This window comes from Humulus lupulus, chromosome 7 (assembly GCF_963169125.1).
Source record: "Humulus lupulus chromosome 7, drHumLupu1.1, whole genome shotgun sequence".
NCBI classification, from domain to species: domain Eukaryota; kingdom Viridiplantae; phylum Streptophyta; class Magnoliopsida; order Rosales; family Cannabaceae; genus Humulus; species Humulus lupulus.
Genome location: NC_084799.1, coordinates 160711048 through 160724178, shown reverse-complemented (window position 1 = coordinate 160724178; position 13131 = coordinate 160711048). Strand labels below are relative to the sequence as shown.

General features: G+C 35.7%; 1 protein-coding gene and 1 long non-coding RNA gene across 2 annotated transcripts; both read right to left on the bottom strand.

Annotated features, from left to right (window-relative positions):
* Positions 1-7533: 7533 nt before the first annotated feature.
* LOC133788746 (uncharacterized) lies at positions 7534-11263 on the bottom strand. The gene is made up of 2 exons (XR_009873364.1): positions 10318-11263; positions 7534-10014 (listed from the first exon to the last, which is right to left on the bottom strand). It is a non-coding gene; the product is annotated as an uncharacterized LOC133788746 (long non-coding RNA).
* Positions 11264-12053: 790 nt separating this feature from the next.
* Positions 12054-12518, bottom strand: LOC133792333 (uncharacterized). Its single transcript, XM_062230236.1, has one exon. The coding sequence runs from the start codon at positions 12516-12518 to the stop codon at positions 12054-12056; it is 465 nt and encodes a 154-aa protein (XP_062086220.1).
* Between the last annotated feature and the right edge of the window lie 613 nt (positions 12519-13131).

The following is a 13131-nucleotide window of genomic DNA, read 5'->3' as shown; positions in this document are numbered from 1 at the left end:
AGAGCCAAAGAACCACTAAAGTGTGTACATAGTGATGTTTGTGGAAAAATAAGTATACAAGCAAGAGGTGGGTGTGAGTATTTCGTCACCTTCATTGACGATAACTCAAGATACGCTTGTACTTACTTAATTCTAAAGAAGTGTGGAACTTTTGACAAGTTCAAAGATTTCAAAGTTGAAGGTGAAAAATAATTAGGTAAGTCTCTAAAGACTGTTTGGTCAGATCGACGCGGAGAATTTGGATTTAGAATTCAAGGATTTCTTGCTGGAGCATGACATTCTATCACAACTCACAGCGCTCAAAACACCACAGAAAAATGATGTTTCTGAAAGGAGAAACATAACCTTATTGGATATAGTCAGGTCTATGTAAAGCTACTCATCACTTCCATTCACATTCTAGGGTTAAACACTTCAAACAGTGACTTACATTTTAAATGTAGCCCCATCTAAGACAATAAGTGATGCGTGCCGTATGCCGTATCAAATTTACTAAAGATTTTATTTTCAGTATTACCAATTATTTAGTATAATGGTAAATATAGGTCAAACCCACGATGACTACTATTCAAATGACAAAAAGTTAATAAGGAAGAAGTTTTTGAAAATAAAATAAAAATAATTGAAAATAAAGTTAATGGTTAAAATAGTTAAGAGGTCATTCTCCACCATTAAATATTCATTCAAGCATTTTAATAATAATATTGATAAATATTACATATCAAATTATTAACCCTGCAGATAACACTTAAACAGTTAATTATAACAGTTTCCCTATCACAATTAATTAAAGCTAAGCTCTCATTAATTAATTCTTTTTACCAAGCACTAAACTCATTAAGCATGTGATCTATTTAACTCAGAAAAATCATTACATTCAGTGGAAACAAGTTAATCTATGCAACAAATCCATTAAATATGCAATTCATTTAACCTAAGTTCTATTCTCCATCACAATTAAAATACGCGTCACAATACTTAATTGCAATTTATTACTCTACTTATAACTATATACTATTAGGTAAATAACAATCCTAAGATGATAATAGAACAATGCAATACATTAATTAGTTGCTCACCTAACAAAATATCACAAGATTCATACCATTCAATTAGAAGAATAAAAACAATTTAATATAAGGGAATAGAATAACAATAAAAATTATTAAAACTAGGAAATCATATTTTAGAGTTTGAAATTACCTTAAAAATAAACACAACAATAAATAAAAAAAAAAATCAATTTACCAAAAGAAAAATAGTAGCAAAAAATATATCTCTAAAAGAGAAAGTAGAGAGTAAGTTTTTAAATAAAGACAGATATTTATTTATAAGAGTTCGACAACTTTTGAAATTACTAAAAAAAATAGAAATCTAAATTAGAAATTTAAATAATAATTAAAATCTAATTAATCTAATTTTGCATTTTGATATTTTAATGGTATCCCCATTTTTGTATGGTAGAAAAACTAATACGTATCGATATTTAAATCTTGAATTTCATGCATTATATCTGAAGAAGACCATTTATTTGGTGTGTGTCACTCACACACATGAAAAGAAAGTGAGACATCATGGGAAATCGTGAGTCCCACGGGGAAATAAAAAAATCTGCTGCAACCTTCTCCAAGGCACGTGTGAAAGGGACTCACCCTCGGATTGGTCTGTGCTTCATACAACCCTGGAAAAGATGAGCAGATGTTTACATCGAGGGACCCACACGACTGACACGCGCAGAAGATTGTCCCTAGGAGACACGTGGCAGCAGCTGAAGCAATTGTGACCTCGGCTCGCCAGCTGCAGCTTGCTTGGCGGCTTGGCTTCAGCTGAAAGGAATTTGGGCTTAAACGATTGTGCCTCCTTTTTATAATTTGGAAATTTTATATTATATGCATGATAATTTATTAAAATTTTTAAATATACTAATTTAATTTATTATTTTAAATATATGACAATTTTAATTTTTTAGACATAAATACTCATAATATTCAAATACTCATTTTCTTTCTTAATTCAAATTTTTTCTCTAATATCTCTTATTCTCTCACTCTCCTACTCATTCTAATCTTGTAGATCTCGAAAAAATACCAAAATTAAAAAAAAAATCATCTAAACACAGACATTTGAGTGAAAAAATATGAACTTCCAAAGTTTTCATCAATTTCAGTACACAACATCGATTTTGCATCGAAATTGCATCGAAAAAGCATTGTTTTGGCCAAAAAATCAAGTTTTCATGATTGCATCGCAACCGCATCGAAACACCATCGAATTTGTATAGAAAAAGCATCGTTTTGGCCAAAAAATAAGTTTTTATGATTGCACCGTAAGAGCATCGAAACACCATCAATTTTGCATCGAAAAAGCATCGTTTTGCCCAAAAATTAAGTTTTCATTATTGCATCGTAACAACATCAACACACCATCGATTTTGCATCGAAACACACCATCAATTTTTCATCGAAAAAGCATCGTTTTGGCGAAAAAACAAGTTTTCATATTTGCATCGCAAGAACATCGAAACACCATCGATTTTGCATCGAAAAAGCATCGATTTTGCCAAAAATTAAGTTTCATGATTGCATCGCAAGAGCATCGAAATTGCATCGAAATGACATCGTTTTGATGCAATTTAGATGCTTTTTTTATGGTGTTTTGATGCAATTTCGATGCAAAATTGATAGTGTTTCGATGCACTTGTGATGCAATCATGAAAACTTGTTTTTTGGCCAAAACGATGACTTTTCGATGCAAAATCGATGGTGTTTCGATGCCAAATCGATGGTCTTTCGATGCAAAATCGATGGTGCATCGATGATGTTTCAATGCAATCATGAAAACTTTATTTTTGTCCAAAACGACGCTTTTTCGATGCAATTTCGATACTTTGCACTGAAATTTGACGAAAACTTTGGAGGTTCATATTTTTTCACTCAAATGTCGGTTTCAGATGATTTTTTTTAATTTTAGTATTTTTTTCGAGATCTACAAGATTAGAATGTTAGAGTGAGAGAATGAGAGATGTTAGAGAGAGAAAGTTTGGATTAAGAGAGAAAATGAGTGTTTGAATGTTAGGAGTATTTTTGTCTAAAATATTAAAATTGTCATATATTTGGAATAATAACTTATGTTGGCATATTAAAAATTTTTACTAAGATATTATGCATATAACATGAAATTTCCCTTATACTTTTGGGTCTTTTCTTTAGCTTTCACCAATTTATTCATTTTCTTCTACAAAAATAACATATTAATTTTCCAAACAAAATATACCAAATTAAAAATAAATAATTCCAAACTAAAAATATATCAATTAAATTTATAGAAATATTAATTTATACCTAATTTATTTTAATGGTTATAAAAGTATATTCTAACTTTTAAAAATATTGTTAGCCCAAAACTCACAAAATACCAAAAACAAAATTAAAACCTTTAAAATAACTAAAAACTAACAATTTCTAAGCCTAAGAAAATTAAGAAAATATAAGTAAAATGTTACTTATCAATAAGCAAGACACCTTTAGAGTTATGGAATGGTTCCAAACCTAGTTTGTGTCATTTTCGTATATGGGGGTGTCTAGCTCACATTCTTAGACCTAAGGTAAGCTAGACTCAAGGTCGGAAGTGTGTATTTTTACTGGCTATGCTCCATAGACAAAAGGTGGTTACTTTTATTGTCAAAAGGATCAAAAAGTATTTTTGTCAACAAATGAAACATTTCCTGAACATGTCTATATGGTAAACTATAAACCTCAGAGCAAAGTAGTTCTCGGGGAACTCACGTTTGATCAAATAAGACCATCTTCATCATCAATTGATAAACAACAAACCGTAGAAACCACAGTTCTTGAAAAGGAAACCCAGTGCAATGTTGTAGTGGGAGGATTGTTACACAATTATTCACTATGAACACGGAGCACATGTCCTAGTATCAAGCACTAATAAGGACGATCCATTGACCTTTAAAGAGGCAATGGAAGACCCTGAAAAGAAAAATGGCAAGAGGCCATGAACCAAGAAATGAAATCGATGTATTCTAATTTGTTTTGGGAACTTATCGATTATAAGTTGAGAGCTTATCGATTGTATTTGATTGAAAGGCTTGAATTATAAGTCAAGGCTGTATTTACTATATGTAACGCCCTGGTTACCCCAGAACAGTTACGGTGATCGGTGAACCGGAAATTTGATCGGCTACCCGAGTCCTTTGGTTAAAAACGTGATCTAAGCGTTATTAACAGGTTAACGTGAAAAACAATAAAGAGGAAAGGATATGTTTTATTAAGTATATAAACTGCCCATGAGCTATTCAAAACATTTACAAGTTGTTCATTATACAAAATGGCCACTACTGTTTCAAAATACATAACCCCGCCGGCTTAAGCGGCAAAAATAGGGTAAACCCCTAGTTCCTCTGAGAACTACTTGGACGTGGTGGTCAAGCGACCGCATATGTACACATCACCACCTAAGCTCTCCACTCAAGGCTGGGTGAGCTTTTCTTTCCCTTTACCTGCACCACATAGCACCCATGAGCCAAGGCCCAGCAAGAAAACACAATATAGCATGATATAATATCAACAATGATCATAATAATCATTCAGGACACTTAGTCCAAAACAGATAGGTGACAATCGCAAAAGTCACTAAGATGGGGACAGTTCCCTTTAGCCTTGTGATAATAGGGTCACCGGGGCTTAACAGGTAAGTAAACCTTTCATTAGTTTAAATAGGATAGGTGCATGGTGACTGGTCACCAACATAACCTTCCTCATGACCATAGAGTCATAACCCTGGAACATCGTTCCCTAGCCATGTGACAAGCCTTCACCTGGGCCTTATGCCCTGGCTCTCACTAACTAGTCTTAGACTAGGCAAGCGCTTGTAAGTTCATCGACCTTAGGGTCGGTCCAATGTTAATGCCTTAGATCCATTCAACACTGATATCGATTAGATCTAATCTTCATTCGGCCCTGTGTTCAGGACGCTTATGCCGTTTCTGACTCTTAGGTCAGTGTCCCTGACTAGTCAGTGCCATATACAGGTAATCAACATTCACTAGCCTTTAATATGCAATCCATGTCCACATTATCAATCAACATACCTCAATAGCAAATACGCATGTCATATATACACAGGGTGCAGTTTTCTTACCTCAGGTTCGAGCGAGAAATATAATAAGGACGACCCCTGAGAACGATCGATCTTTTGGTTCCTTAGCGGTTACCTAATCACAAACAATTATAACTTCCATTAATGAGAATAAACAATAATAGGGTCTTAACCTAAGCACCACTCTCGGGACCTCGAAACATGCCCGCACGGTGAGTAGATTCGATCCCGGGCCTTAAGGATTGAAACCCCAAGTCAAAAACCCTTAAAAACATTCAAAACGGGACTTTGAAGGAACAGGGTAGCGCTACAGCGCTGACCCCTAACGCCCCAGCGCTATTCTCAGAATCTCCAACATGCCCAAAAGCTTCCTGAGGAGCGCTGTAGCGCCCTAGGGTGGGTGCTATAGCGCTACCTCCAAACCAGAACTCCCCTGAACCGACCTTCTTCATCTCCTTCGATTCCCACCTGATTCCAAAGCTTCCAAATCCCATTTTTGATGCCAAATGAACCCAAAAACCATCTCAACATATCCCAAACATCCCAACCATAGGAACCCTAGCCAAAACTCCCAACAAAACCAAGTTCTCAACCTAGAAATCTCAACTGCAAAACAGAACTAAAACAGGACAAACCAGGGAATTCTATGGTTAGAAACTTACCCAAAGCTCAGCTTATGATGCTCTTCAATGGAGGAACACACTCCCAAACTCCCAAGGCTTGCTTCCCAAGCTTGAATCCTCAAGAATGATTCAAAAATCTCAAAGAAAGATGAGGAAAAGAAGGTGCGGGAGAAACTTAGAAACTTGCTTTGTTTTGCTCTCTTCTTTCAGCCAACAATGGTTATATCTATCCTAGGGGTGAAAATACCAAAATATCCCTAGGTCTATTTAAAGTTTCTAAAGGCTCGCAAGGGAAAAATTGGTATTTTCCTCCTCTCTCATTAATCATAATTAACACTCTCCAATTCCCGCTATTCTCAATAATCTCAAACACCAACAATTCACATCCCGTTACCCTTTAATACCCGGTAACGCTCTAATTATTAAAATCACCCTGAGACTCAACCCGAGTCCCGAACTTAAACCTGTTGTGACTAAACCGCTAATCAATAATCCAAGATCGTCTCATGCCGAATAGCTCGAACAAACCCACATTATAATGTGGTCTCAACACATATCATCGACATGCATACAAATATACAATTATACCCTCAACGGGCCAAATTACCATCACACCCCTGTAATTAAAATGTGGACCCACATGCATGCATTTAACATCATATTATAATATAATTCACATATACATGCATAATATCAGTTAATGGCATAATTAAGCAAATATGGCCCTCCCGGCCTACTAGTCCTGCCATTAAACCACATCGGAGAATTCGGGGCATTACACTATATCTGACTAAATGCTCGGCTTATAAGTCGAGGATTCATCTATGATATCTGACAAAAAGCTTGGCTTATTAGCCATGGATATATCCTGTTAAAAGACTCAACTTAGAAGTCGAAGGTTTATAAGGCTTGGTTTATAAGGTCTGACTTATAAGTCGAAGGATTATAAGGCTCGACTTATAAGTAGAGGGTTTGAAGGCTCGACTTATGAGTCGAGGGCGAAAATAGCGTGGTGAATGTCGGCCGATGTGGTTAATCTAACCAAGAAGCGCGATATACGCTTGAACGACCCTAAGGCTACCTAAAATAATAAGTGACAGGTACGCTTGGTGTTGTGATATTTTTTTTTATCAAATATGTGCAAGTGTGCCCAATCACAAAACAAGTAATAAAGTGATAAATATTTGAGATCGTCTCCACAAGAATTGCAAATTAAAACTAAATGCACAAATTAATTACCAAACAAACAGAAAAGTAACCAAATTAATTTGCTTTGATTTTGTAAAATAACACTACTCGAGATAAATTAAAAATGTTTTAAAATAAACTGCAATGCCAATCTGTTTCAGATTGATAAAATCAATTGGTTGAAATGAGCTTGAATTATTAAATCCCTCTATGTCAAATGACCTGTACGTTTTGTTGCACCAAAATCTCAGCAAAATTACCAAAGTTAACAAAAATTCAAAAAAAATTCATAGAACTTTTCCAAATCTTATGACATTAATTCTTTTACCTAATTAAACATATTCCTATGCCAATCAAGTTTAAGAATCCATATTTAAGAATCATTTCATAATTGTTACACAAGGAAAATAACACATTCCTATACTATTCACAAACATAATCTAACAAGATTATCTACTTGTGTCATTCAAATTTATCCATTATATTCAAACTTTCTAACACAAATATAACTCAACATCTTGTCATTGATGGCCAAGCAACAATAAGAATTCATCATTAAGCATATTCGAATGAACAATGGGTAATTTCCTAAAATAAAGTGCTAGAATTTTAGAATCAAGACATAGAGTTCATTAATAAATCATGCCTCAAAATATCTAATTCATGGCTAAATCAAGAAACACAAATGCAAATTCAAATTTGTCCATGAGTAATCAATCACAAAATACTAGAGAAGATAGGAAAGGAACAAACAAAGAGAAGAAATAGCCCAAAATGATGATGGAATGAATATTCTCTTCTTCTCCTCTTCTTCTTTTCTCCCTTTCCTTCTTTGTACTGCTGAAGTCTCCTTGTACATGGCGGTTCTCTCTCTAAAAGATTGTTGAATTGGGTAATGGAGGTTATCTTCTTTTTATGATGCTAGGGTGATAAAACCCTTTTTCCTCATGCCCCAAAAATGCCCCTCATTGCCTCTCATGTGAGTTTTCTTTTCTCTTCTAGAAAGTACTCCAAAATTCAGTCCATTTTCTCTTATTTTTTTGCCACCTCATCACTCTTGCCAACTCAATTAATGGTGCCACATGTCTCTCCTTTATATGCTGAATTTCCCTCTTTGTATCCTGCTGAAAATGCTTTAGCAAAATTTCTTTTGCTCCAGCAAAACCTGACATTTCATCACAAATTGAACAACTAAGAGTCGTTTCACTTTTTCTTGTTTTCTTTGGAAAAATTCATGCATAAACTTCTTATTTGTATACTTTCAGCTCTTAAAAACCAAAAAGGACACAAGAACATAAAAAGGAAAAGAAATTAACTAAAAATAACAATAATAAACCAACATTACTCAACCTAATTTTTCATTTATAAGCTTGAATGTATAAAAATAACTCTTTATTCAAGAGTTATCGCATCCCCTAAACTTATGATATTGCTTGTCCTTGAGTGATGAATCTAAAAAGACATCAAAAGACAACACAATTTGAAAGAAAAAAAAATACGACAAAAACAAGACACAACAAGAGATGATAAACTTTGCTTTGCCAATGCTTAGAAAAAAGGAAAGCTCGAGGGATTTTATTTTTGAATAAGAGAAACTGAATTTCAAACTTTCACAAGCCTTAAACCAAAATCTTCAAGTATTAATGTTGTTGTTAAAATATGAGTCAAGTGTTTCTCCCTTTAGTGCATGTATAGCTTTTCCTAAACACTTTCAATCACCCAATTCAAACTAGGTCTTGGTCCTAAAGCTTAACTAGTGTCTCCATAAGTTACTTAGTGATTCTCTCTCCACTAATGTAGACAAAAACCACACCAAAGATCAATAGGACTTTATCAAGCTTGTAATGATAGGCTAGGGTGAAGATAGGATAAGAGAGATTATTTTTGGCTCAAATCACCCTAAGCACCTCAATCTTTCTAGGACCAAAATCAAACCACACATCAATTTCCCCAAAAAGAACATCCCACAACAAATTATAACTCTTGCCACTAGCCGTTATTACTAACATACAAGGATGAAAACTAAAATATAATTTTCTTTTATTCAAAGAGTTACACCCCAAACTTATTTACAAACATACTTGATTACTCTTTTTGTCTTTTTCTTTTCTTGATTTTTTTCTGAATTTTTTTTCACAAAACTTTCCTTTGATTCAAGGGAGTGCAATCTAATTTTTTTTATTGATTTTTCTACTTTTCATTTCGAATAATGATAAAAAAACTACAAACTAAATGTGCTAAACGGGTATGGTGAAAGGAGGTTATTATATCTTTCTAAGGTAATGCGTGGCTAATAAAGAAAATTGTCTATTAAGCTCAACGAGATGACTAGGGATAAAAATGCATAAAGGGTAGGCTTAAAAGGCTCAAACAATCCAAAGATGGCCTAAATCATGTCATTAGTGTGGTGATGTCTAGGATTTCGCCCTTAAGGAAAACCACTAAGTAATTCTAGAAACTTAGCTCTCACAAGAATCTAGCTCGTACTGGGTCTCAAAAATACTTAATCAAGCTATGCACACACTAAAAAGAAAAACACTCTCATCAATTAATTTCTAGTAACATTCACACCCAAAGAATTTAGTGTAAAACCTAAGCAAGAGTGACATTCAACTTCAACTTAATTTTATTTGATTTGTTTTTAAGCATTTTCAAGATCGTCATCGAACCCCCCTAGTGAATGCTAACAAAAATAAAGTATATCCTCAAAACAACATAATAACTATAACAAGCAATACCTAAAACAAGACAATTACACAAAGAGAAACAAAGACAACAAAGTTACAGCCACACAACAAAAGAAATACACAAAACAACAAAGTAAATAAATGAAAATTAGTTGAGATAAGAAAAATCCCCTGCCTATCCTTTGGAATTGTCATCCGAAAGGATAGGATCAATTTACAGCGAAGGCCTTCTTTTTGGTTGGTGGCGGAGTTGAGGAATTGGTGAGTTTCTATTCTAATCACGCGACTTAGTGGTTGCCTTTTGGGGTCAAAATTTGGACAAAAGTGGCCATGGGGGCTCACAAATCACATATCACCATTAACATAACAGAATCGAACAACCAAGCAATATGTCCGTCCACCTGCTTATTAATTAGCAAAACTACACAATATCACCAATTCAGCTACATAGGCAGCACCAACAATAATTTCCACATGTTTATCACTACAAATGGCTGCCCCAAAATCATAGTTCAACAATCAAAGAGCAAGGCAACCATAATATTCAATAGAGACTCAACTAAACAGAGCATCCCAAAATCACAATTTCACAAGCAAGGAGCCCGAGACCCACAATATGCAACAAGAGAGTAACACAAATTGCAACCCGAGAGGAACAATTCACAAGGACATAGCCAACAATGTCACAAAATGGAAGATGTTACCCATGATTAAACTGAATTACTCGGTTTTGGGTCTAAGATTGAGCTACACTCTTGGGGTTGCACGTGAAGGGTCTCGAGGTTGAGTGCTTAGATGGGGGTGATTGAGGTGCTGGAATCGCATGGGTCCACGACTTTGAGATGGTGACCAGCTGTGTCTAGGTTCATTGGATTTCGTGACACCTTGAGGGTCACGCCATAGCTCGTACGCACGAGAGGCATGGGGTCATGCGCGCCTGGAATTGTGCCTGGGCTTAGGGTTCGATGCTTGTCGACGGGGCTCACACAGATGGGGCAGGGCTCTCACCTGGATGGCAGGTGCGTAAATGCACCTGTGCTTGCGTGCCAGGACTCGCAAAGATCTGGGGCTCACGAAGGCAAAACTTGTGCGCCTAAGTTCTTCGGATTGGGGTGCTGGGTTCAGAGGCTCGCAAACTTAGTGTATACGGCTAGAGACTATCGGAGATAGGCTCACATGCTTGGGTTTCATGTAGATGGCATAGTTGGTTCGCGACTGGGTTCACACGTCCAAGATTGGGGCTCTCGTGGTTCTGCATACGGGGATGCTCGGAGCTGGGTGTCGGAATCGTGCTTGGGAGGCTCAGATTGAGGTTGGGTTTGTGGTTGTGGGGCTCGGGGTTTTGGGTTCTTTGGAGATGGCTGCAAGGTGGTGGTAGTTGGTAGTGATGGTGGTTATGGCAACCGAGGTTCAGTGAGATGAAAGAGACGAGAAGGAGAATGGGAAAAGGGGCATCGAGTTTGGCTTTTTTTTTTTAATTTTTTTTGTAAATTCTTAATGCTTTGCAAACCCACGCCTAAGTTCCACGTGGGCGCGAAAACCCCACTGCCTTGTGCTCTCCCAAATTAAAAATTTTCTACAACAGGGCAAACCCCTTAATTTTTCGAAAATGGCACCCATTTTGCTTTAGCAAAATTTTCGCAAACTAGATCCCCAAATGACTGCCAAAACACCATTTTCTTCCCATTTAACACTTGAAACACAATAACAAATATAAAACCACCCCCAAAACAACACAATAAAATGAAATTAAACTAACAAAAATAAAAATAACTAACTAAAGAACACATGTTTTGCCTTTCTTTTTCTCTCTTTTTTATTTTTTTTTTCAATTTTTTTCATATTTTTTTTATTCTATCTTTGGCTTGCTTTACAAATGAATACTCCAAGTACCATAGCAACCCAAACTTATCATTTTTTTAATGATCTTTCAAGGAGGCCGAGGTATTGTATCGCTCAACCTTGCTTCCCCCAAACTTTGTTCCCTTCCTTGCCACCTTAAATGTTCTCCCAGAATGCTCATCATATAATTCCACCATGCCATTGGGATACACTTTGATCACTAAGAACACCCGATCACACCTTGATTTCAACTGCCCATGATTTACTTTCATTAGAGAGTTTGAGAAAAACACTCGCTGCCCAACTTCAAAAATTTGTCACCGAGGTTTTCTACCATGTTTCTTTTTCTTTTTCTTCTTCCTTGGTAGCTTTTGAGGATGTGATGATTCTTTTTCCTTACTTTTCTATGGCTCACCATCTTTCTCAATTTATTCAAAATGAAACTTTTTCCTCACTTCTTTACTTTGCTCTTCATGCATCATTTCAATCTTCTTGGAGTTGGAAGCACTTATGGCTAAGCAATCTTCAACTTCATTAGGAGAGCGTATAGGATTAAAATACTTTAATGTTGTTCTTCTTGAGCTCGAATGGTAAGCTCTCATTTTTCAACATCTATCAAAGTCCTCCTGGTGGCAATGAATGGTCTCCCCAAGATGATTGGAACGTCTCCATCTTCCTCATAGTCAAGAATAATAAAATATGCTGGAAAAATGGACTTGTCAACTTGTACTAGAGCATCTTCAATCTTTCCCTCCGAATGCACCATAGAATGGTCAGCTAATTGCAATGTGAGTGTAGTTGGTCTTGCCTCTCCAATTCCCAACTTTTTAAAAATGGACAAGGGTGTCAAATTAATACTAACTCCCAAATCACAAAGAGTTTTACCAACATTTCGACCCCCAATAGAAATTGGAATTGTGAAGCTACCTGAATCTTTCAATTTAGGTGGAATCTTATTCTTTAACATTGCGCTACAACCTTCTGTCAAAGCCACTGTTTCAAATTCTGCAAGTCTCTTCTTCTTCGTCAATATGTCCTTTAAAAACTTCACATAGTTGGGCATTTGTTCCAAAGCTTCCACCAAGGGTATGTTGATGTGGAGTTGATTCAAAACATCTAAAAATCTCCTGAATTGACGATCTTATTGCTACTTTTGAAATCGTTGTGGAAATGGTGGAGGTGGCTTGCTATTTTAGCTTCTCTAATGCATTTTGCTGAGAAAATGCTGCAGCATTTGCTTAAGGATCAACATTTGACAGATTAGAAATTCTATTTATTTCCTCTTTTTCCACACTAGTTTGGATTGAAGTGGGCTCAGATTTGCTCTTAGATTTTTTTTCATTCAACTCCAGATCTTTTCCACTCCTCAAAGTGTTTGCCTTGCAATGCTCTTACCATCTCTTCTTGAATTTTCGGTATCACTAGGCAATGTACCTTGTAATCTATTCCTCAATTCATTAGCTAGCTGCCCCATATGAATCTCAAGGTTCCTCAAAGATGCTGCTTGACTTTGAATCATTCTTTGCCAATAACTCTTTGTAACGACCCAAAATCACTAATATGGCTTAAGGGCCTTGATTAGTGTGCCGGGAAGGCATAATTGACTAATGAGTGAATTTATTGATTTAATGCATGCTTGTATGAATATTTGAATGTAAATGTGGTTAAATGTTATA